The 24,982-nt window shown below is 47.1% G+C and overlaps 1 protein-coding gene across 1 annotated transcript in view; it reads right to left on the bottom strand.

Moving 5' to 3' along the window:
• Nucleotides 1–24,982, bottom strand: part of ADAM12 (ADAM metallopeptidase domain 12) — a 338,285-nt gene that overhangs the window by 2,206 nt on the left and 311,097 nt on the right. Inside the window, exons 19-22 of the mRNA XM_040624298.1 lie at nt 21,988–22,123; nt 21,278–21,386; nt 19,421–19,600; nt 881–1,011 (exon numbers count right to left, since the gene is read on the bottom strand). Coding sequence (XP_040480232.1) covers nt 881–1,011; nt 19,421–19,600; nt 21,278–21,386; nt 21,988–22,123 — 556 coding nt within the window. The remainder of the gene's footprint in view (nt 1–880; nt 1,012–19,420; nt 19,601–21,277; nt 21,387–21,987; nt 22,124–24,982) is intronic.

Below are 24,982 nucleotides of genomic sequence, written 5' to 3'. Positions count from 1 at the left end.
AGGGGGGGCGACCTGTAGCCTTTGTCTGGTTCCAGGGTGTAAATCTTCTGGCTGCACGAGCAGGGAGGCGCTGGCCCCCGGCCACGGCCTTTCCCACCTACAGAAATAGCTGCGTGTAACCTCCAGAGCATAGGTAACAGTAACACGTAAAAAAGGAGTTTTGAGTATTTTATGTTTTGCACATAACTTGTCTCATTAGGAGTTTATATAATAGTGGCTCGGTTTAACACCTAGCTCGCAAAATCCCTGGAAAGTGAATAGCTCTCAAACCCAGTGTGGGCCAGCCCCGGCACACGGCCGGCGAACCCCCCGTGTCAGGAGTCCGCCTTCCTCGTCCTCCGGGACAGGGTAAGCGATGACCACAGCTGGGGGACAGTCTCAAAAGGGGATTCCTTTTGTCAGTTTGAGGGAGAAGCTCCCCATTGTACCACCTCCCTCAGTCATCTGGGACCCCGGGCCTGGGGCAGAGCTTCTGAAGACTTCCGGTGGTGCTGGAGGTACGTTCAGCCCTGACAGGATGACACCACTTGGCGGCCGTTTGTCTCCCCCTCTTTGGGGGACAGGGCCTGGCCCCGCTCAAGAGCCACAGCTTTTCCCAGACTCATGATCTAGTGCTACTTGATCTTGGTTTCTCTTGGGGACACTGGGGCTCCTGCCAAGAGCCACCGGGGGATCCTGGGGATTACAGGCACGTGACCACCTCCTGCTGAGGCTCCTGTCTGCTTCGGCAACCTCTGTATGCCGGTCCCAGGAACCGGGCTACAGGAGGCCTGGCCTTAGCCTATCGGCCCATGTCCTGACAGGCCCGGAAAGCACAGGTCTGTGCAGCTGCCCCACGTGGTTCTGGGGAGAAGGAGAGGGGCTCGGCTGTTACACTAACCTGAGGGGCACCAGGCGGAGCCCGGACTCCTGCTGCCCCAGGGTCCTGGCTGAGGCGCTGGCCAGCCGGCTTGTCTTGCTCAAAGGATCCGCAGGCAGAGGCTTCTGAGGGGGGTTTGGCTTACGAGTTCCCTGCAACAAACCACAAGATTACGTGGGATCGCCCATCTCTGTGGGCTGTGGCTAGACCCTCACCTCAGGGGCCACCAGCATCCCCTGCAAAGTGGCGGGAACTGGAGACTGGGGTCAGGTGCTAGGCTACACGCGTTGCACGTCCAGAGTAAGCTTTCTGGACGCATCCTCTCCCCCTACAAGCTGTTGACCTTTGTTAATCGTCTTGCCGACCTTTTCTCTAACATTTAAAAGCTGTATCAATAGCACCCATGGTTACAGACACTCAAGGGCCACACTGGTCACAGGCCTTGGGGTACAGTGGATACTGGTGTTGCCGGGCTGGTGCCACCTGGAGGATGTAAGCTCTCCCGTGCTCTTAAGTTTCCTTTTGATTCGTAAAGGCCTAAAATTGAGAAGTTGGTAAAAATCTTAAATTTCCAGAATTGTGTAACAGAATTCCTTCAACCGCGAATGAATTTGCGAACACAAGTGATCTTTCCCCCACCACGGTGGTGTCCGTATACCCGGTGATAATCCGGACTGCTGGGTGAAATGCACTGAAAACCTACCCACATACTTAGTTCAAAGAATCACAGACTCACATAGGTTTTCCTCCTAGTGGTCATTTTCTAAGAACCTGTGTTGAGGGACAAGCATAACTCTAAGGAAGCTAATGGAAACGTGTCACATTGACCAGAGCGTGAACTTGGGAGTGAGTCTACACTGGGCTTTAGATCAAGACCAATGCTCTGGGACTGTGCTGCTTACTTGATATGCTTAAACCTCAATTTCTCCCTCTGTAGAATGGGAGGAAAAAAGGGCCACCTCAGAGCATTGCTATGCAGACTACCTAAAATGATGCACGTGGGGGCGCCTGGGTGGCTCAGTCAGTTAAGGATCTGCCTTCAGCTCAGGTCATGATCCCAGCGTCCTGAGATCCAGCCCCACATCGGGCTCCCTGCTCAGCGGGGAGTCTGCTTCTCCCTTTCCCTCTGCTGCTCTGTCTCAAATAAAGTCTTTAAAGAAAATTATTGATACCATCAGCATTTCCTCATGCCACGAATTTTAAAATGCTTAATGGAAATATAAGAAAAGCAACAAACAGAAGAGTAAAACCCCAAGTCACTTGTTTTCAGGGGCCCCTTTCCCTGGCTACCCTGAGAAGAGGGGGTACAGAGGGGGACCTGGGGTGGGAAGTCATTTAAGTGTTGACCGTGTTCTCCTCTTGGCCCACGGTGAACACAGGTGCCAAGACACTTTCTTCTCTGGTGCCTGGAGCCTAGAGGCACTCGCGACTGCACGGCAAGTGTACAGGGAATCGTGCTAGAACCTTCAGGGAGACAGCAGGTCCTAATAAGCGGAAGATCTACTTCACTGGTACAGGACTCGCTCTCCCATACTTCCAAGACCACTCAAGAGGATTCTGAAACACTTGACTTGAATTTCTCACAGTACTGACCCCACTAAAATTACATTTCCGCTGCAAATGGAACTCAGTTGAAAGAATGCAAACGTGTATAATCACCATCGAACATATCTTTGTAAGCAAAGGAAGCAAGCCTGGAAACCACAGCTGGATGGAAAAGATGCCAAGTTGAAACAACGAGCAACGGGCCACTGACCAAGGGACAGACTTCAAAGAGACGTTTCTGTACCAGTTCTTATTAAAGGAAACAAAATAAAGCAACTGCCCTAAGTAGGCATAGAGACCATCTAACGTGCCTATGAGGCTGCGGACTGAGGACAGGCTGTTTGGACATTCAACCAGGCTCTGCAAACACAGGGGTTACTTAGCCTCTAAGTTGTAGAGGGGGGATGCTAACAGGACCTTCCTCAGGAAGTTGATGTGAGGACAGAGCTAGTACCTGGAAAGCTCTCCGCACAGGTCCCGGCACACGGTGTCTGACGAGTATGTGCCCGCTGCTACGGCTGTCCCACAGCTATTCGTGAGGGAGCGAGTTTACCGTCTAAAGGGACCGCAATCCTACCAACAAACTGTGGGTAATAAACCAGGGGAATAACTCAAGCTCCATTTCCTAGAAGATGGCGGAGAACTATGAGCAAGGTATTAGCGTGTGACGTAAAAATGAACGCGTGCACCTATCAAGCTGAAAGGCTTTGAGGTTTAAATGATTCATTACTAAATGATACTAGTTTTGCTGCTAAGAATGAGTAAGTATCTGCCCTTGGTAATAAAGATAACGTCGGGTTTTTATTGCAGTGCTGGAGAAAAAGTGAGGTCCCGGTTATAATGTGTCACAGTACATGGCGATTTATTACGGAAACTCAGGAGATAGTTAGCTTGGCCGTTCATTCTGGTTTGTCTGGGACATCCACAATTTATGTTTATGGCCCTGTTTAATTATTAATCCCCACTCGCTCAGCTATGTCCTGGTTTAAAGGATAAATTGTACGGTCACCATAGTGACCAAAGCCCAAACAGTGGAAATGTGGATCGAAAGTTCTGACCTCAGACCCTGGGATCTTCTGTGAAATGGGTCACACTCACAGGTGCTGCCTAGGTGAGACGTCTACTTCCTGCCACGCCCAAACGGGCCCTGTACGACAGTGGAGTTAGTGACAGATGGTGCAGCCTCCCTTCTGAGACATCAGGCATGGTGACGGGGAGCCTATAACCAGGTGGGAGGAAGCCCTAGCTGCACAGGTCGTGACCTTGCAGGAAGGGGTGGGACACACCCTGTCAGGCATTGCTTTTCATGCTGCCTTTGCAAACCTGAACCTCGGTTTCCCAGGAAAGTCCAGCCTGGCCACAAAGAGTCATCAGAATGGAGTGGAGAATGGACTCCAGGCCAGATGGTTCACACTCAATAAATCTTCCTGTAGACCTACTAAAATCAAGAATTCACACCCCCGTCTCTCTCCCTTTTCAACTTCCAGATATCGGAGGACAATCGGGAGATGCTATTAAGTAGAACTGTCCCATTTGTCCATGTCCTGCTCACGTTTTAGCAGCAGCTACATATTTTTAGAGGGTTGAGAATAAAATTTTAAATCCAAGTAGTATCCTCTACCTTGACCATCATCAACCGTTATCTACCTCTTTGTAAGCGAGAGTAAATGCAGCCTGCTTATCAGAGAGCTCTCCACAGGAAGGTCAGATGTTACCACAGGAAAATGCCAGGGATGCCGCGGATATCCCTGACGAGCTCGCGCAGGGCCAGGGGCGCCATCAGCCCCACCATCCACACTCAGCCTCTCTCTGCCTCTGCGAGGAATACTCTTCAAGAGAACTCCAAGGATAACCAGTTCTCAGGGAAATGCTGCAATTTTTATTCTTTTATTCTTCCTTCAAAAAAGCAGAGGTCTCCACGAATCTCTTAAAAGAACACACTTGCACCTGTAAGATGACCTTGACCCTTCTGAGACTACCTGAAAACAGCACAGAAAATACACATACAGGAGCAATATTGCATCTTTGAGGAAAACTTACAACCCCAAACAAACATACATAAAAAGGAGGCAAAGTGTCCAGCAGGCTAGGGTGAAGAAAGGTCAGGAGAAGGGACAGGATGCCTGCCATGCCAGCCTGACAGTGGAGAGGGGAAAACCCAGCCCCCCTTGCTTGAAACAGGCATGAGGAGTAAGCAGACACCATGACATGTCCGGGCTGAACAAGCAGCAGTGTAGACAGATCTAGCCATCTGTGCTGGCCTGGAGCAGGGCCGGGGCCCGCAGAGTCCATGCTGGCAGCAGGGGAGGCCAGACCCCTCTTCCCTCAGAGCCCTGAGCACCAGCCTGGCCTTTCCCTCAGCTGTCTTGTGACTGGTTTTCCCGGAAGAACTGCCCACCTTGAAGGAGGAATTGGCCACCCTGGGAAAAAGAAGGCAAACAAAGAACCCACCCTGTAAAAATGTCTATCCGCAGAAATGAAAGAGGGAGGCAGCAAAACTCAAAACCATGAAAACCAAGGATGGAAACAGTACCGAACACAGGGCTGTGAGGGTCCTAGCTGGGGGAGATGACAAGTTCCACAGTAAAACAAAGACCACAGCAAAGGTGACACAACATATATAAAAATGGTGTCACTTAAGGGATCTGATAGAAGATAGAAGAAATACCCACATTTATTTCATAAAAACTTTCCTGAAACAGAGAGTGTCAAATCTATGGATTAGAAGGGCACCCTGTCTCCCTGGGAGAAATGAAATCAACTCGATAGTAAGACACAACCAACTGAAGTTACTGGACAGCATGGAGACCAAATCATATCACTTCAGAAGGCAGAAAAAAACCAGCTTCTGATCTGTTCCAGGGCAGACAGAGGAAGCCCAGGTGTAAGAGTTTTGGGAAAACGAAGTGTAATCTATTATTTTTATATACACACTGTGGCTGAGAAGTGAAAGCAACTGCCAAATGTCTTTGAATACGCAAAGCTTCAGGGAGTATACCTCTGTGGCGCTCTTGTGGAAGGATGTACAATAGAGTGATGTCAGCTAGCGAGGCAAGGAAGGAATACGTGGCAAAAAGATTGTCTGTGAGCATTGAATCTTTTCGGTGTAGACCTGCGTCTATCCAAACTGTGGCATTTATGTCTATAGAACAGAATGTTACAAAGCATGATAATGGAGACACTACTACAGAACTAACCAGCTGGGAGGTGAATCTCCCATTTCTGGTCATATGGCAGGCTGGTTATTTTGACCTATTTTCTCTCTAAAACCGCTGAAATTGTTGGAAAACACACACACACACTTTTTTTTTCCTTTAAAGCAGCAAAGAGCTGCAAGATAGCAAGATATACCAGGTCGACATCTCACTGCAAGCAGCATCTGGCAGAGGTGGGTAGTACACTGAAGCTGAGAAGACATTTGGCAAATTAGGGAAACCTAAGTTTTGGTTTTGATACCCTTTCATGGTAAGGGAGACAGGGGTCCAAGGTCAGCACCAGCCCAAGTTTAATAGATTGTTCCCTTCCCAACCTCTCTCCAATAAAGCTGGACTCCACAACAAACTATACCTCAGGTAAGAATGTTCTAGAAGTGCCAGGAGACTGTAAGGAGAGTTCCCTTGGGGCTAGGCAGACCAATGTAGGAAAATGAACTGCTAACCACAAATTGCCCTTGAGGACCTGAAGCTGAGATCACATCACCTTAGTGGCTCAATCAGCACAAGCCATTTTGAAGGGTCTCAAACTGGTACTGCCTCCAGGCACCAGGCAGAGGCAAAATACGTCCTCTCTGGAGGGTCGCACCATCATCCTAGAGCTCAAAGAACTTCCAGATGGTTTTCTAGATAATTTTCCAGAAAAATGAGCAGCTCACAGGACAAAATTACCAAGCACACAAAGGAGCAAGGAACTGTGAAAGAAACCTCAGGAGTAACATACCCAAAGTCTTCAGATTGCGGAATTATATGAACACATTTTCTGTGTTTACGGAAACAGAAGACAAGCCAGCATGTCTGAATAACGAAAATTTCTAGAAACAAAAAGTAAATAAAACATAATTGTATCAGAAAGAATAAAATAACTAAGAATATGCTTAACCAAAGGGGTGCAAGACCTGTACTCTGAAAACTATAAAACACTGATGAAAGAAATTGAAGATGACACAAACATATCAAAAGACATTCCATGCTCATGGATTGGAAGAGCTAATATTAAAAAGTCCATACTACCCAAAGCAATCTACAGATTCAATGCAATTCCTATCAAAATACCAACAGCACTTTTCACAAACTAGAACAGATAACACTAAAATTTGTATGGAACCACAGAAGGCCCCATGAGCCAAAGCAATTTTGAGAAAGAAGAACAAAGCTGGAAGTATCACAAGCCCAGGTTTTAAGATATACTACCAAGGTATAATAATCAAAACAGTATGGTACTGGTACAAAATGGACACAATGGTCAATGGAACAGGACTGAGAGCCCAGAAACAAACCCATGTTTATCTGGTCAATCAATGACAAAGGAGGCAAGAATATACGATGAGGAAACGAGTGTCCTTAGTAAATGGTGCTGCGAAAACTGGACCACTTTCTTGCACTACACACAAAAATAAACTCAAAATAGGTTATAGACCTAAACGTGAGACCTGAGATCATGAAACTCCTAGAAGAGACCACAGGCAGTAATCCTTTTGACTTCGGCTTTAGCAACATTTTTCTAGATATGTCTTCGTAGGCAAGGGAAACAAGAGCCGAATCAAAAATCTTTGCACAGCAAAGGAATGAACAAAACGAAAAGGCAACCTACTGAATGGGAGAAGATATTTGCAAATGACAGATCCAATAATGAGTGAGTTATAACCAAAATATACAAAGAACTTGCAGAACTCAACACCAAAAAAATCCAATTAAAACATGGGCAGAGGACTTGAACAGACATTTTCCCAAAGAAGACCTATCGATGACCAACAGACACATGAAAAGATGCTCAACATCTCTGATCATCAGGGAAACGCAAATCAAAACCACAGTGAGGTACACGTCACACGTCAGAATGGCTAGTATCCAAAAGATAAGCAATAACAAGTGTTCGCGAGGATGTGGAGAAAATGGAGCCCTCGTGCTCTGCGGGTGAGGATGTAAGTGGGTGCAGTCACCGTGGAACAGTATGGAGGTTCCTCAAAACATGAGAATAGAAATATCATACGATTCAGTAATTCTCCTACTGGGTATTTACCTAAAGAAAATGAGAACACTAATTTGCAAAGCTCTAGGCACCCCGTGTTTATTGCCGCGGTATTTACAATAGCCAAGACACAGAAGCAGCCCAGTGGCCAACAGATGGACCGATAAAGAAGACCTGGTGTAGCTGCACGATGGAATATTACTCAGCCATTAAAATGAATGAGATCCTAGAGGGTATTACGCTAAGCGAAATAAGACAGAGAAAGACAAATAACCCTATGATTTCACCTGTGGAATCTAAACGTGTAACCTAACAAACCAAGCAAATGAACAAATAAAGAAAGCAGATCTTATACGCAAGTAATGAATCAGGGAACATTACATCAAAAACTAGGGATGTACTGTATGGTGAGTAACATAACATAATACAAAATTATAAAAAAACACGAAAGCAAGCAGAAACCAATCCATCAATACAGAGAGCAAAACTGGTGGTTGCAGTGGGGGAGTGGTAGGAGGATGGGTGAGAAGGGGTGAAGGGGAGTGGCGGGTACAGGCTTCCAGTTAGGGAATGAATAAAGCATGGGGATGGAAGGCGCAGCACAGGGAAGACAGTCAATGCTGTTGTCATGGCGGGGTGTGGTGACAGACGGAGTGACACCTGCGAGCACAGCCTCACGTATGGAGTTGTCAGAGCCCCGTGTTGTGCACCCGGCACTGATCTAGCGTTCTGTGTTAGCTGTCCTTCAATAAAAAAAAGTAAAACACAGTTGAATGTAAGTGCAAACTGTGTGAAGCCAGTTGTAGTTTGATATTATTTATGTAAATTGAAAAACACGGCATACTGTATATTCATTGAATATAGATCTACGTGAAAATATTGAAAAAGTTCTTATAGAAAAATCCACACCAAGCTACAAAAGTGATCGCATCTGAGGTCATCACAGTGACTTTGTCTGGACTGCTTGGTTTTTCCTTTTTTTTCAAAAAAGGAAACTCTGCATGTCACATATCTGAGATTTAAATAGACACATGCATAGAAAAACATGGAGATAACAATGGGTTGTTTCTGTGTAGTGTAAATGTGGGTGAGTTCTAGATTATTTTCACTCTTCTGTGTTTAAAATGTCTTAAGAACTCATGTCACCACCACTCATGTTTGTACTGTATGCTGACTAACATAATAAAAAAAAATATATCATTTTCAAGACTAAGGTAAAAAAAAAAAAGAACTCATGTCAACAAAAAGGAAGATAATTTCAACCTTTGGGCCAAATAAAAAAAAAAGTGTAGGTTATTTTAAAAATGTAAATACTGAGAACAGTAGAAATCAGAACCAGTGAGCACAGATAATGCAGTGTTCGGAGGGAAATTCCTAGACTCCTGTGCTTATTTGGTAATGTAGGCATAAAATAATGAAGTATGAACAGAAAGGAAGTAAGGGTCTAAGAAGTTAGAGAAATAAACCTAAGGATGGAGGGAGATGATAAAAGGGAAAAGAAGACATTAGAAAGACGAATAGCTATCATTTAGCAGAGACTCATTCCACAGCAGGCTAGTGATATGAGATATTCTCATGTAATGACCATGAAGCCCAACGAGGCAGGTGCGCTGTCCGGCATCTGCTGGGGGGACTAAGGTAGCGCTTCTGTGGCCAAAGAGCAGGGACCAGGAGGCCGCGTCACATGTAAGGCCCCCAGCCAGCTCCTGTGGGTGGGCTGGGGCTGCCGAGCAGCCAGAGAATGCTAATAAAACACAGGCTGGGAAGGGACAAAACAGCGTACAGACTCAAGAAACGGGACTGAGGATTACTCAGGTGGCCTTCTAGAAAAAGGGAGTCAGATTCCTACTTCATTTTATGCACCAATCACTGGCAGATGGATCAAATGTTTCAGTGTAAAAAAAAAAAAGATCATGAAAAGAATGAGACTAAAACGTTTGTATTCTTTGGGTAGGCAGGCTTTTGTACAAGGACAATGAGATGGCAGAGGAGACGAAAAGACAGTTAATAAAAAAAGACGAAAAGACAGCTAATAAAAAAGACAAATGGATCTTAAACCTTTGAAAAGAGGTTCTGGCTCATTTTTGGGAAGAGAAATGTAGATACCATTTATTTTTTTACCTATCCTATTGGCAAAGATAAGCAAAATCTCTGAACACCGTGTTGGTGGGGAGCTGGGAAGTAGAAATCAGCAAGACTCCTTTCCAGAATGTTCCACCTAATCAGACAGCCATCGTGTTGCCAGGACATTACCCCCAGACGTCCTCTGCACAGCCCCGAGGTCCCCAGCCAAGGACATGCCTGTTTGATGCAGCAAATGATTGGAAACAACCCACGTGGCCCTCAGTAAAGGACAGGTTAAATTATTTATGGGATGGCTCCACGGTGAAACACAAGTAGCCAAAAGAACGAGGTGGACCCCCTGTTATCACCTACTGGGGATAACCAGAGTGCCAGAGATGGCAGGGTGGGCTGCCATTTGAGTTCCGAACAAGAATCCAAGAGGAAACGGGAGTGCCAGCAAGCTGGCAGGTGCTGAAGGCGGGTGTCGGGCAGACGGTGTTTCATGTACTCTTTTCTCCGATTTTGCATGTTCCAAAATTTCCAAATTTTCGATAATTTCTCTCTACAGAGAGAGACAAGGTGGAAATGAGGCTTTTGCCTGTACTCCAAGTTGTAGTTTACCACACTTGCTTCTGGCAAAGGAAGGCTGGTGGCAGAGGTGGGAGGGAGACCAACTGTTTTCTAAGTAACCCTCTGTACTGTTGGAATGTGTAATTACGGGCATACATGACCTATTAAAAAACACAAAGGGTAAAATAGGCATCATTTTTTCATGTACAGCTTGCTTGCTTCTCCTAACTTTCTAAATGAGTGGAAAGCAAACACCCCTTAGAATACTGTTATCATTTGAATGGCTTCCCTCTGCAGTTACTTCTCTCCAGAGAGATCAGATGCTTCCACAGGTAGCAGGTGCTTTTAAAGACATCACATGGGTTTGTCACATGAATAACTTCTACAGGATCTGAAACCAAAGAAAGTGCAGTGAAGGTTTCTGGAAGTACTGGGCAGGTGGCAGGGAGAGGTCAGCAGCAGCTACATTTCAGATTTACAGGAGGAAGGGACTCACATTTTTATGAACTCATGACTCACGGCGTGTGACGGCCCCAGGGGAATAACCAATACTATGACAAGGCTTATTTGTTACTACTAAAAATTCTCATCCATTCAGCACAGTCCCCTCACATCTGTTATGCACACCGGGACCGGACGTGGGTGTGCCTGGATATGCATGACCCAGTCGGTGCCTCCTGACATGGGGCAGAACATGTCTCAAGGTTACTCCCGGGCCGAGGCAGCAGGTGAGCGTGGAGGTCACGGGAGGACTGCGGAAACGTTCAGACGGAGGCAGTCTCAGACAGCATCTGGGCAAAAGGGGAACATCTGGAAAGCAGCGAGCAGGCATGGGCGGGGGACAGGGGAGGGGAACACTATCCAGCACTTGTGCTCAGCTATGAGCTTTCGGGTTGCCTGGCCTAATGAAGGCTTTTAGAAAGATCGGTTTCATCGTATTTCATCTCACTTCCTTGGGAGAACATCTTGACAAATGGATTTCCTTTTCTCATTACATATTGGCATTTCTGATGAGAAAGGACCTAAATCATCAGATTTCCAGCCCCCTGTGAGCACTGGTTTAAATACCAGACACCCACACAGGCCAGAAGGGTACAAGTCCTTATTCATTCGAATGCTGAGTTCATTCTGTTGAAGAGGATTTGGAAAGTCAGGGCTCAGCCTCAGAGTCCAAATTAATTTGTTTTGCTCACATCTATATTCTAAGGCATTTAGGAAGGAGTAGCTGTTGCTTACCAATCACAGCCAGGATGGGGGGGGGTGGAATTGTTCAGCACCCTGTCTATGGGGTGGGGAGGGAAGGGAGTTTGGAGCTTCTAGAAACAGGCATCCCCCCCCAGCCCGCCCCAGGCCACGGAAGCAAAGCTGGGTCGCTCTACGGCCTTGGTCAGTAGAGACTGCACAGGATGAGCCGGACTCATTTTACAAAACATGGTTTGTAGTGTGTTCTGCAGCACAGACAAGGTGTTGATTAGGAGAAATGTCCGGTCAGAAACGCGGAACCAAACATCTCCTGCTCTGCAAAAACGCACGTAGCCTTCTTTGTACACAAAGCGCAGCTCCAGGACCGCTCTGGGTCTGAGCAAGGGCTGGCTCCGGGAGAGAGCACTTAGGACGAGGAGGACTGGAGCGTGCTCAGGTTGCAAGCAAAAGAAGAGAGAAACGCGGGATTCTCTTGTTACAGACGGAAGCCTGTACACGATGCCAGAAGGTCTGCCCCCGCACTCCCCTGTCACCTTGTATCTCTGTAAAATGAATTCAATGTGGCTGAGGTGGTCAGTGCTCTGAACTATGCTAACCATAACCGTCTTCACTATTAACCAGAACAGTCTCTGCCTCCCTCCTCTCCAGCTACCCACCTGTCCCGGACTGCACCAAACGTGGCTTTGAGCTCTGGCGTTCCCACCTCTGGGAGCCTTCCTGCACAAGCTGTTTGGCCTCACTGTGCCTCGTTTCATCCTCTGCAAAATGGGGCCAAGGGGGGCATCAGCTCCCAGGCTCCGGGAGATGGTCAGAAATGGCTGTAAAATGCTTGGCTCAGGGCTACCAGTCGTGTAATTGGTGTTCAATAAACGTCTGCTATTTTACAACAATTCAAAATAGAACTAGAAAGCTCCTTATACCAAACCAATTAGCAAAATATCACATTCAAACACATACATGCGCACAAAAATACACTTCTACACCATTTGGTTATAAGAATAAAAATAGAAATGAATCCTGTCATTGCCGTTTTGAGGACATTTCTGCAGTGCGGACGAGCAGTGCCAGAAATAGGGTTGGCAAATATTCTCCTGGGTCTACCGGCTCTTTTAGGAAAAGACTTTGATTCAGCAAAAATCAGGCTGAAGACATGGATCCACTTGTCCTTTTTTGGTTCTTATTTTCCTAAAGAAGCTAATCTGATTGGAAAAGCAATCTCAGCCAGTGAGTTCAGTGTTATAATTCACTGATAAGATTGCAGAGAGGAAAAGCACTGCCTAGCATTTTCTAGGAAACTAAAGGCTTAAAAAAATAAACAAAAACGGCCTAAGCCAAATATGCCCGCACATCAGCACGTATAGTTCAAATACCATTTTATGGGGCAAACCTTAAAATAAAATACAGTTACAGGCTAAGAGAGTGACGCTTGCGTGAAGTTTTCGCTCTTTAGAAGAACGGCCCGGCTACGAATTGAAGGTGCCTCTCATGCTCCCTTTAGAATCCTGGCACATTTCAGTTTGACAGCAGAAAATTGCATTTCAATCTGCTGCTACTTAGCGCAGCCCTCTCTAGACATAATTTTCTGTGAGCAGTAATGTTTTTTTTTTTTTGGCAGAAATATCTATTTCTTAGATGTGACACTGAACACGTTTTTATTTAAACTTTAAATGAATGCATTAAGCTAATTAATCGGAATAAACTGCATGAAGGAATTCAGGGGGCTATGTCCTAGAAATCTAATGAAAAATCACAAGAGTTTGCTCCTATCTCGGCCTCTTCTCTTCTAGGAGCAAAATCATACACACCGATGTTTGGCAGTGAAGATCATGAGTGGTCTCATATCTTCCAGTCTTTTGAGGGTCACACCTAATTGTTCAGTTCAGGCTTCATGGCTGGAGGCCCTCTCTTACGGGACCGGAGGGCGTTCCCTCGGGGCCCAGACTCTCGTCAGTTTCCCCGCATGTCGTCTGGGTACCGGGCCTGCCTCTTCCCCCGGACTCCTCCTCCCGACTCCGGTTCAGATCCTCTCCTGGCATCTCAGACCTGACTCTGCAGGGTGCTGTCCTCTCCCTGGACATCAGCTTCTCCTTCCTTCTCCAACCTACCGGGAGTGGCTCGAGGCCACCGTGGTGACGGTCTGCATGCTTCCCTGTAAGTTTGAGCATGTCATATGGGACCAGCCCACAGATGTTTCCCCTCCAGCGGTCCCTAGCTCACCCAATGTTTCTGCGGCCTCCCTCCCTCCCTCCTGGAAGTCAGGTCAGTTGACTTCACCAACCAAGTCTTTGGTCAAGAAAGTGATCCTCCCGCTGGATTCTGTGCAGCTCTTCCACTGCCAGGTGCCCATCCCTCCTCTCCCGGGCCCTGGTGTCGGGCTGGCACCTGCTGCCTCAATGGCTTCTTCCCAAGAAGGTCCTTTCAGACTTCTGCTCAAGGCCCACACTTGCTAGGTGCTATATCTTCTCCCCTTGGGACACGTTATTCTATTTAAAAAATGACCATAATGGTAGAATTGACTTTTTTTGGGGGGGGGAGGTGAAAAGTTGAACGAATTTTAATACTTTTGAGTCAGAGAAAAACAACATAAAACACCTTCAGAACCACCATCCTCAGAAGGGCTCTCAGCGCCTTCTGGAATCCATGCCCAGACTTCCTTTCCTTCCTCCTCACTCCCTGCCAGACCCTGAGGTGAACTACCTGGCAGCAGGACGCCCAGAAAAAGGCACCTGGTGCTTCCAAGTGGCCTGAATGACGCAACATCTGCTGACTGGTCCCCCCCCCAAGTGCACGTTCCCTCAGGGCGGGGCAGAGTCAATGCCACGCAGAGTGTGGCATTCTGTGATGCTCCCTGCCGACACGAGCACACAACTGTAGGTGGTCACACGGGTCTGTGACCCCCCGTCCTCCTTCTGCTATCCCGTTCCCAAGCCCGCCTTCTGCCTTTCATGCTCTGGGGGAACTTGGCAGCAGTCAGCTCATAGCCAGAGGAACACAGTGCATTAAGTTTCCTCTAAAATAGCTGGCAGGATGAAAAGGAAATGACAGTTTGTTTCCTTGATCGAGGCTGAGGACTTAGGTTGAGAAGCTTGCATTCCAAGGGCCATTTCGCCGCAAAGGAAATGGTACCCGGGAAGGAGACATCCGTGGACAAGAGAGGGAGTAGATTCAAGTGTCCTCGATTTGTATAAATCAAATAGAACATTTGATGGAAAGAGCAAATGTTTTCTATAAAGAACTTTTACCCTTTCTATGTGAGGTATATATCGTGGTTACAATAACGTTTTCCTTCTGGAAGGTTCAGATGGTAAGTCTGCAGGACCGAAGCACGGCTAGCCACGTAGCTGTGTGTTTGTCAGGTTGCGGGGGCAGGGCATGGGGACTCGAGAGTACCCAGTGTCAGTCAGCGGATCCAATCTGTGCGGCCAAGTATAAGCCACCTCCAAAAATTCGCCACACCTGCACGGAATTAATCTCCGTTCTCTATGTGTGATGGGAGAGAAAGCGTGAGCCTAATCTCTATCATATGTCTCGGAAAAGCTCCAGACAGACACCAGCCTGGAGTGAGAAATGTGGATTTTTCAGTTCCTAATGTTTAAAGGGTAACATTTCCTTCGTTTCATAAAACAGAATGAAGGCCTTCTTCGGGGCCTGTTTTTAAAGGAAATCTTGAGGGAGTGACTTCCGTAGGCATTTGCTGCTGTCAGGAAAAAAGATACCAGCAAGTGGAAATACTTTGCCTCAGATCCCATGGTCTGTTAAAGACAGTCCCAGTTTGACATGGTGCATAGGCAAGCTGCTTCAAGAGAGACATAAAAGGCCTCAGCATGAGGGAATCCATGGGGAAGGGGCTGGCAGGCTCTGCAAATATCTGAATTTGTGTGCAAAGTATTGAATATTAGTGCATTTTCTGAGGGTTCCTAGCTTTCATCAGATTCTTGAATAAGTCCATCGCCCAGAAAAGTTTAGGATATGCCTACTGCCTTCCCCCAGTGTAAATCCAAGACAGGTTAGAAAAACAATGGTAAAAGAACTCTCAACAACCAATAAAATAAACAGAAGAAACTAGAGGTAGATCTTGACTGAGAGTGAAATGGATGGGGGCTTTGCGAGCACAAAGAAATGGGAGAATTCACACAAAAGGTGAATAAATTTAATATGCAAAACTGGAATTCCTTTTACACCCCAAAATATGAATAAAATTAAAAGGCAAATTAAGGAAATGTTTACAACAAATTACCAGAAAAAGGTAAATACTCTTAATAAGAAAATGAACTCTTAGTAATTGGGAAGAAAAACTCTCTCTCAAAGAGAAAAACATAGACCAAGGGTATGAACAATTCATAGAAAAAATACAGTTAATAACAGCTATATGCTAGAGATGGTACTAGCTCACATCAGCCAATTCTCTACTCCTCGTTTAGTGACATTACGTCGATAGCCTGAAATTGGCCATGCCGGGATTTTTTTGCAGCAGAAAAATCACTGACGAATCAGGCTTTTTTTTGTTTGTTTTTTGTTTTGTTTTTTGATGGCCGATTTAATGTCACACCATTGGTTAATAGATATGTAAAAAGCAGTTCAAGTGTACCAGTAATCAGAGAAATATAAAAAGAAATGAGGTCTGGCCAAGACGGAATAAGCACATGTCACCCTATGCCTCCTGCAAATTACAACAAAAACGTCTGGAGAAAATCCGTACAGCAACCGAGACTCTGAAAGTCAGAGAAAAATAAATGGACTGGCTGTGGACCTCAGAACTCAAGGAACTACCCAATAGTGAGTTCTTGTTTTTGTTTTTGCCATTTTTATATCTTTGCCTGTGCTCTGGAGAGGCTCCCGCTCTGCAAATGCCAATGGCATCAGAGCAAAAGGAGGCCCGAGAAGAGCCTTCTGTCTCCAGACAGCAGATGGGGAACAGGGTGACTCGGTAAGAGAGAAACATTTTGACCAGACCTGACCTTACTCCAGCTCCAGGCGGGCACCAGAAAAAGCCATCCCCTCCACCCCCAACTGGTCACCACATCCTGGAGGCAGCAGAGCCCTGCTTCCCAATCCTGCTTACAATAACAGGCTACATCTCTTCCCTGGAACAGAGACTGTGGGCTGAATGTTCAGTGGATTTCTCATCGCCACAGAGGCCAGAAGGAAGTGGAACAACATTTTTCAAACGTTGAAAGAATAGTCAACCCAGAATTCTATATCCAGTGAAGATATCCTCCAGGAACGAAGGCAAAATCGACAGTTTTGGATGAAAGGAAACCAAGAGAACTTGTCACCAGTGGACCTGCTTTAACAGAATAGCTAAAGTTTCTCAGACAGAAAGGAAACGGTAACAGAAAGAAACTCGGAATATCAGGAATAAAGGAAGATGAGAAGGGCGGGTATGGGAGCAGACGTAGTAGACCACACTGAAGCTTTAAAACTTGATTTCAAACAAGTTTTGCTTCATGGTTAAAGGCAAAATTACAGCATCTGAAGTGGTTCTCAACACACATAAAGGTAACACTTAAGACATCTATGTGGTGAAGGGAGAAGGGTGAAGAGACCTCAAAGGTGGCAGTGGTTTTACATTCCACTTGAGGTGATAATGTACTGATACTAGTAGACTGTGATCAATTACGCACATATGGGGTAATCTTTAGAGCAGCAGGTTTTCGGTTAGGTGATTTTGGCCCCCTGGGGACATCTGGCAATGTTTGGAGACATGGTTCCATGTGCTACTGCTGTCTAGCTGGTAGAAACCAAGACGCTGCTAAGCAGTGTACAATGCACAGGACAGTCCCATACAACAAAGCATTACCCAGCCCCAAATGCCGACCGTGCTGATGTTGAGAACCCTGCTCGAGAGCAAAATAAACAATGACATATCTCAACACCACTGTAGACCAATTAACAGGGAACACTAAAAAATGTTCAGCTAACCTATAGGAATTCAGGAAAGAGGAGCACCATAAACAAAAATCAGAGGGAACAAACAATATTAAAATGGTAGACAAATTCTAACACACCCATAATTGCATTAAAAGTAAATGATCTAAACATGCCTATTAAAAGACAGTGACTGACAGAATGAACGACCCAGCTACACGTGGTCTCTGAGAAACTCATTTTCAATACGATGACACAGGTAAGTAAAGAGTAGAAAGGTGGGAAAAGACGCACCTTGCAAACACGAATCAAAAGAAAACTGAGGTGGATATATGAGCATGAGATAAAGTAGACTTTAGAACAAAGGTAATTACCAGAACTAAAGAGGGCCAGGACATAATGATAGAAGGGTCCATTCACCAAGAAAACACAACAATTCTAACTCTGTGTACCACAAACACCAGAGCTTCAAAATACATGAAGGGAAAACTGATGGATTGAAAAGAGACACAGTCATCATTGAAAACATCAACACCTCCTTTGAGCAAGTGACAGAACCACTAGAAAGAAAAAAATGAGATTTTTTTATATCAAATTGGCAAAGCTCTGACATGGTAATACTTAGAACTAGCAAAGGCATGGAGAGACAGATGCTCTGTAATGATGTGGAAACAAAAATATACATGGGAGTCCTGAAAAAATATTTAATTTATATATTAAGAGGCTTAAAAGGGCTATAGCACTTTTCAACCCAATGCTTTCACTTTTAGGAATATCTCCTAAGGGAATAATTTAAGTGTTTCAAAATTTATCTGTCTAGACCTTCACAACAGAGCTATTTATAATGGCAGAACTCAGAGACGCCCAAACCTGCCCACTAACTGGCAAGTGCTTAATAAAGTATTCTACATACATACATAGTGCTATTGTTTTTATTATAATATTTTTTTATTATATTATGTTAGTCACCATACGGTACATCCCCGGTTTCTGATGTAAAGCTCGATGATTCATTAGTTGTGTATAACACCCAGTGCACCATGCAATACGTGCCCTCCTTACTACCCATCACCAGCCTATCCCATTCCCCCCCCTCCCCTCTGAAGCCCTCAGTTTGTTTCTCATAGTCCATAGTCTCTCATGCTTCTTTTGTTAGAGTGACCCGTTTAAGAATTTTCAGTGCTGTGGTAAATAGGAATAATTTTAAGGCAAAAAAGTAGTATATTAAGCAATGTGCGCACAGAATAATCTAAATTATGTTAAAAATATACAGATCACTAGAAGTCTGACCATGATAGCAGTGAAAATGTACCAGGGATTACTTCTCTGTGTTTTGCATGTGCTTGTTTTTACTGCCTGCCCACCTCAAGTTTCTTATCATGAAATGATATCTTATCCATCGTCTAACAAACAGGAACCATTCACTTCCAAAACAGCATAAAAACAAGACAGGTGATAGATACAGAGGATCTCATACTTGCTGCATCTGGCATGGAGAGACTCAATGGATGGTAAAATTCTTGTGAATAATTTTGAAAATGAAAAAAAAGACAGTATGTCCACTAATATTTCTGAGGTGACCATCTTTTTTTGTTTTTAAAGATTTTATTTATTTGAGAGGGTGAGAGAGAGCGAGCGAGCACACAAGCAGGGGCAGAGGGAGAGGGAGAAGCAGACTCCCCGCTGAGCAGGGAGCCTGACGCAGGGCTCAAATCCCAGGACCCCAGGAGCATGACCTGAGCCGATCCTGGGATCATGACCTGAGCGGAAGGCAGATGCTTAACCGACTGAGCCCCCCAGGCGCCCCCCTGAGGTGACCATCTTTGATTTCTTGTCCAGGCCTCACTATCAGAGCGCCCTGTCATTCTCAAGAGTGTCATGGTTCAGGTGGTAAGTTGGGCGGGTGCCCGGGCTATTCCGAATGCAAAAATATTCCTGATAAAACACCTATCATTGTCTATCCACCGAGAACTGTACTAAATGCTTTACATGGCTTATCTCATTTAACCATCTGAGGACCTGAGTTATCTGCACTGAACAGTGGCCCAGGAAGTGGACCAACTAGACGTCAGCACGTGGCAGTCTGGACTTGAACGACATCCATCACATTCACCGCGGAGGGCTTACCTGGGCCTGCCGGAGCACAGGGTTGGCCGGCAGGGGTCTGGCGGGGACGAGGGGCGCACGAGGAGCCTTCTGGAGGGGTGGAAGCACTCGCTGAGGCGAACTGGGCGGAGAAGCATCAGGGGCTCGGAGGGGCCCGCTGATGTCAACGTTCTGACACGGTGGCCACCTCCTGGTATTGTCCTGCAGGGGCGGAGCAAAAGCCATGGTGTCGCGGGTCTCACCACTCCCTGGGAGGGGGCGGTGCTGACTCCTCATGCATTTCCACGAGAGGGAGTATCTCGTTACTTGCCTAAACTTCAGAACTGGAGCAGAAGCGCCCCTCCAACCCAATCTGGAATAGCGGGTTTGATTTCTACGGGAATTTTAAACACTTTAATTAATTCATCCATAAATAGGCACAGGGCACCTGGGCAGGTGCCAACAAGTATGACGACACAGACCAGATCTTAAGGAAAGGATGGAGGAGTTGTGAACTGAGGCGGCGGGTAATGCCCTCCAGGCTCAGTGAGAACGAGGAAACCCCTGGCAAGGAGGATGGAAGTTTCTGGAAGCCAGCCGAGGGGAGGGGGCTGCACCTGGAGGGTCACCTCCTACCCGGTGCCCCTGCTTTTAGGGAAGATCAGAACAGATGCCTCATGCCCCAGACCCTCCCTCTTTTCTTCCTTTCGCTCTTTCTAAAAACAGCATTACTGAGGTTCCACGGACAGACGGCTGATTGCACGTTCCGAAACCGGACGGAGTGAAAGCATCACAACAAGCAAGATAATGAACATATATCCACCGTCACCTGCCCTCCCACTCCTCCCCACCTCCCCTTCCGTGCAACCACTGATCTGCCTTCTGTCACTACAAAGTAGTTTGCATTTTCTAGAATTTCATACAAATGGAATCATAGAGTATGGACTTTTTTTTTTTTTTTTGGCTGGCTTCTTTAACTTGGCGTAATTATCTTGAGATTCATCCATGATGTATATATTAGTAGTTCATTCTCTCTTATCGCCGAATAGCATTCCGTTGTGTAAATATACCAAAGTTTGTTTATCCTTTTACCTGTTGATGGAAATTTGGGTCATTTCCCATTTTTTGTCACTTCGAAATAAAGCTGTGTTTTTGGCTCTCACAAATAAAGCTAGCTGTTCTTGCTAAATAGCCCCACGTTTGGGGCTGAGAGGTGGCAAAGCTTATTAGAAATCCAATCCTCTAAACTTTCTATGTCAAGAGAGATAAAATAGTTTATGGCTTAGTAAATATGTGATAGTCATTTTAAAAATCATTTGTCATTTCTTGACACCAGCGCTGTCACTGTTATAATTTGGACTCTTGTTGAATGAGTCCAGTATTAAAAAATTCTCATGCAAACAGCAGAAACACTTGATGGGGGGAAACTAAATATTAGAGTGGACTCTGGTGATAATTCACGAGGAAGCAGGAAAGTTCAGAGCCAGGAGGGAGCCAGCAGGTACTCTGGGTTAAAGATCTGGCTCTTGGAAACCCTAGGGGAGGGGAGACGGAACTTCCACAGCCCAGCGGTGGAGCAAAAGGGGCCCATCCAGGGGTTCGGTGTAACTCTTAGAAATGCACTGGGAGGTACAGGGCCCGAGAAGGTGATTCAAACCCTGCTGGTGGCATCCGAAACCACAGGAGGGGCCCAGAGCCAGGAACCTGTGCGGGAGGTAGACCCAGTGAGCCTCCAGCCCGACCGTCCCCTCCTGAAGTGGGTGGACTTCCTATTTCAGGGATCCCTCCCTACCACAAACTACCTAGAGATCTCCAGGATCTATTCCTACTCAAGCTCTTGTTGAAAAACCCACGTGGCAGTGCACACACAGGAACTTCCCCCAGTCGTCGACAACTTACCTTCGACATGTGGGAATGCGGCGGCTTCCTCATCAGGCCTTTGCCGAGGTGGCTGAGGTGAGCCTGACCGGGGTGGGAGCCGCGGGACGGCCGCGAAGGGCGCACACACCTGCAACACAATCCCGTTACACGGAAACAAGCGCGTTTCCCCTCCGGTTGACTTAACTTTTCCTGTTTTGTTCACAATCACGCTCAAAAAATAATTGACTTGTTTTAACTCAATATGGTAAACATGCAAAGGAAAAATTATCTAACATTCTTAAGAGATTAAAAAATAAATATTGATTTTTTCCCCCCAAAGCCACTATTCTGTGAAATTAGTTCTTGCAATCCACGGACATGTGGCTCTGAGACACCTGGGAGACATTTTGTAGAAAGCTGGCATTTCAGCAATAATGTCTTTGAATACATTTGGATCAAAAGCTACCCCATCTGATGAAAATATTTTAACATCTAAAAAACACCTACTAATATAAGGGTGGGAACAAATACATCAGTGGGACTCATCTTAATTTATATAATAAGCAGCCAACAGTTTGAAGGGAAAGGAAAGGACGCAGCTGGTCCGGCAGAGATTTTAAAAAACCAGAACAGCAGTTTTATCTAAAAATCTGACCTCTTTCTTTGCTAAGGGAAAAGAAGCGAGAAGCAGTTGGCTGTGCGTTCTTTCAAACGCCATTTCTGGAAAAGATGCCCCAAACCCAGGGTACCTTAGCTTTTCAATGGTGGTTTTTTTATCTGTAAACAGCAGGCGTATTAACGTCTTCCTTTTGAGATAAACTACAAATCCAGCAGCAAGAAGACACAGGATGGTCACCAGAATTCCTATGGTTAAACCCTGGTTATCTGAAACAAAACGCATTTCGCTCAGGCTAAGAGGCAGTTACAGTGAAATACGGGAAGCATGAGATCGTGACATTTACGGCAACGCAAGCTTTGAAGGAAGGCCCAGAAACGAAGTGAGTGAATCCCTGAATGATGTACTGATGAATTAGTCTTACTTCAAAGGTCATGCCTGAAGTTCAGTCTGTGTCGCCATCAGGCACTTCTGACAACTCTTGATGAACAGGAAGGTCGTCTGGCGGGCGGGACCGTAGCCCTGACCACACACCGCCCCCACCCCCCAACCCCCACAGGGATGGTGGCCACAACAGGGTGGCAGGGGGCTGGCACGTCCCCGCTCTGTGACCTATCCAGCCCCCATCAGAAATACATTCCTCCCCGCGCCCTCCTCCTCTCATTCTTTGGCACTCGGGTCTGTGTTTGTTTTGTTTTCTTGTATTTTTTTAGACCAAGACTTTACTTCTGGACATTGTCAAAAGAGAACAAAACTCAGAGCTAAAAGGAAAGGCCCCCAGGTTTGGTTTTGTTAGATTTCGTTATGTTTGTTATGTTAGGGACTCAAAATACAGACTTTGGGGGGCAAACCCCTTTCTCTGGGAGGGTACTGTTTATTTTCTCCAGAGGAACATCCCCTTTTCTGTGATTGGCTCCCACTTCGTTCAGTACAAAGACACTGAGAACCCCTCAAGGGTGTGGAAAAGACGGGAAAACCGAAGCTCCAGGCTGGGTTCTGACCACAGAAAGAGTCCCAGAGAGGTTCCTGCCAGGCTGGACCCGGGCTTGATTTGCACCCACTGTTCTGCGAAGTCCTTGAGGGCACAGCTGTGGGTTCGCGGGTCTCTGCATCCTCACCAGCAACAAGCAGGGTGTGCCTCCCCTGGCAGGCGAGCCACAGTCCCCTCAGGCTGCAGGGGATGGCTGCGCAGGTGCCGGCCCCCCTCCCCCAGACCCTCACACCCTGCGGGGGGCCAGGATGCTCAGCGGGCCGCCCACCAGGCCAGGGCGGCAGCGCTCCCACTCTGGGAAAGAACGCCTCACACCCGCTCTGTTTCTGGACTTTGTCCCCAACTGACAAGTCCTATCAGGATGTGTCTCAGGCGAAGTAAGACAATCAACATATGACAGTCTTGATTCCCTTGTTAGTGTTACTGGAAAAGCCCTGCTTCTGGGTTCCTGGCCAAAACGTCACTCTTGTCGAACAGGGAGCCGGTAGTCACTGGGGTTCTGGCTACAGTTCTGTTGGGTCTTAACAAAGCCAGTGAAAAAAGGGAGCAGCTAGCGGCCTGAACCACAATTTCTGGCTCCTTGCAATCAATCCACAAGTCTTAAGCTGATTGAAGTAGCCGATTGAACATCTCCCAGGCCTCCAGAACGAACTTGGCTGCACCTCCCGGGCCACCTGCCTTCATCCGTTGCAGTGCATGCCATCAAGCGGCTCGAGCCAGCAAACCGGGGTCCCCTGGTCCCCTCATCCGGTGCAAACACTGTGTCCTGTGTGGCTCCCCACATTGGCCCGTCTCCCCAAGTCCCACGGTCACCCCTCCCCTGGCAGCGCTTTTGCTGGGCCACGCTGCCTGCCCCGTGTCTCTGGAACCTGGCGCGTGGCAGATGCTTGAGAAGTCAGGTCAGGCTGGTGGGTGGTGGGGGCAGGGAGGCCCAGGACACAGCTCCCCACGCCTGCCTCTTCGGTGTGTGCTTAAACGCACTTTCATGCGGTAATGGTAGCAGTGGACAGAGTCACTACTCACTTGCTTTCATTGCTGTAGACGTTCTCACCTGCTACGGTGAAGAGCTGGCTAACTGCAGATTCCCTGGCTTGTGAAGCCCCCAAAGCTGGGTACAACGGCCAGTACCACAGCGCACTGGCCAATCCTCTCCGACCCCTTCCGGGCGCCAGCCGGCTGACTCGCTGCGGGGGGGAATGGGTAGCAGCATCCCTGTCCGCGCAGAAACTAGAATCCTGCTAGTTTTGCATGACACATGCCTCACGCCATATCTGAACGTTAACTGCAGGGCAGCGAGAGCGCCGTGGTCAGGGCGGAGAGGTCAGTGAGGTAAGGGGACACTGGGCCAGGCCTTGCTTTCCTACCTCGGGAAGGAACGCTCACTAGACAGCAAGACTTTCTGGTCCTTTTTGTATTTGCTGCGCGGCCTGGACCCGAGGGAGGGGCGGCCTGGAGTCTCTGAGAGCGGTCGGAGACCCGTCCCTATTTAAGCAGAAGGATGGTCAGGAACTCACGACACTATGTCTACAGATGTGCCCTCGGGGCAGGTCCTCCCCCCGGCGCTGTCCTCACCACCTGGCCCCGCAGAGCCGTGTTATGTCTGCCGTCTTGGAGACGTGGTGATGCCACTGCCAGTCACGGCGGGACGCGAGGACGCGTGATGTCCTCCGAAGCCACATGAGCCACCGTCCGGCCATCCGAGCCTCATGGGGCTCAGGTGAGCCCGAGGTGTCAGCACAAGTGGGCTCGGTGCTGGCCCTCTGCACCTTTTTGGTTTGTTTCTTTCCCTTTACAAGGACCTCCTTCAGACTTGCCTCTTAACGGCCTGACAAGTGCTCAGAGAAAACAGCAATGCACCAGGAGACATTCCTCAAGGTCATCCGGGGGGAAAAGAAGTGGGGGTCAAGCACAGCTGCTATGAGGAGTCTTTTTAGGGGGAGATGGACTTGGTCTCAATCTTAGCTGTGTGGCTTTGGGTAAGTTACTTGGCTTCCCTGAGCCCCAGGTCCTTCATATGTAAAGAAGGAAGAATAACACTGACTTGGGAGTTAGGCAAGGGTCCGTTGAGATCATGCAAAAGAAAGGCCCAGCATGTGACTGCGCAGGACAGCTACTCAGTAAACAGGAATGGTTGCTT

Source organism: Ursus maritimus, unplaced genomic scaffold (genome assembly GCF_017311325.1).
Source record: "Ursus maritimus isolate PB19 unplaced genomic scaffold, ASM1731132v1 scaffold_7, whole genome shotgun sequence".
NCBI classification, from domain to species: Eukaryota; Metazoa; Chordata; class Mammalia; order Carnivora; family Ursidae; genus Ursus; species Ursus maritimus.
This window is presented reverse-complemented; position numbering and strand designations above follow the sequence as displayed.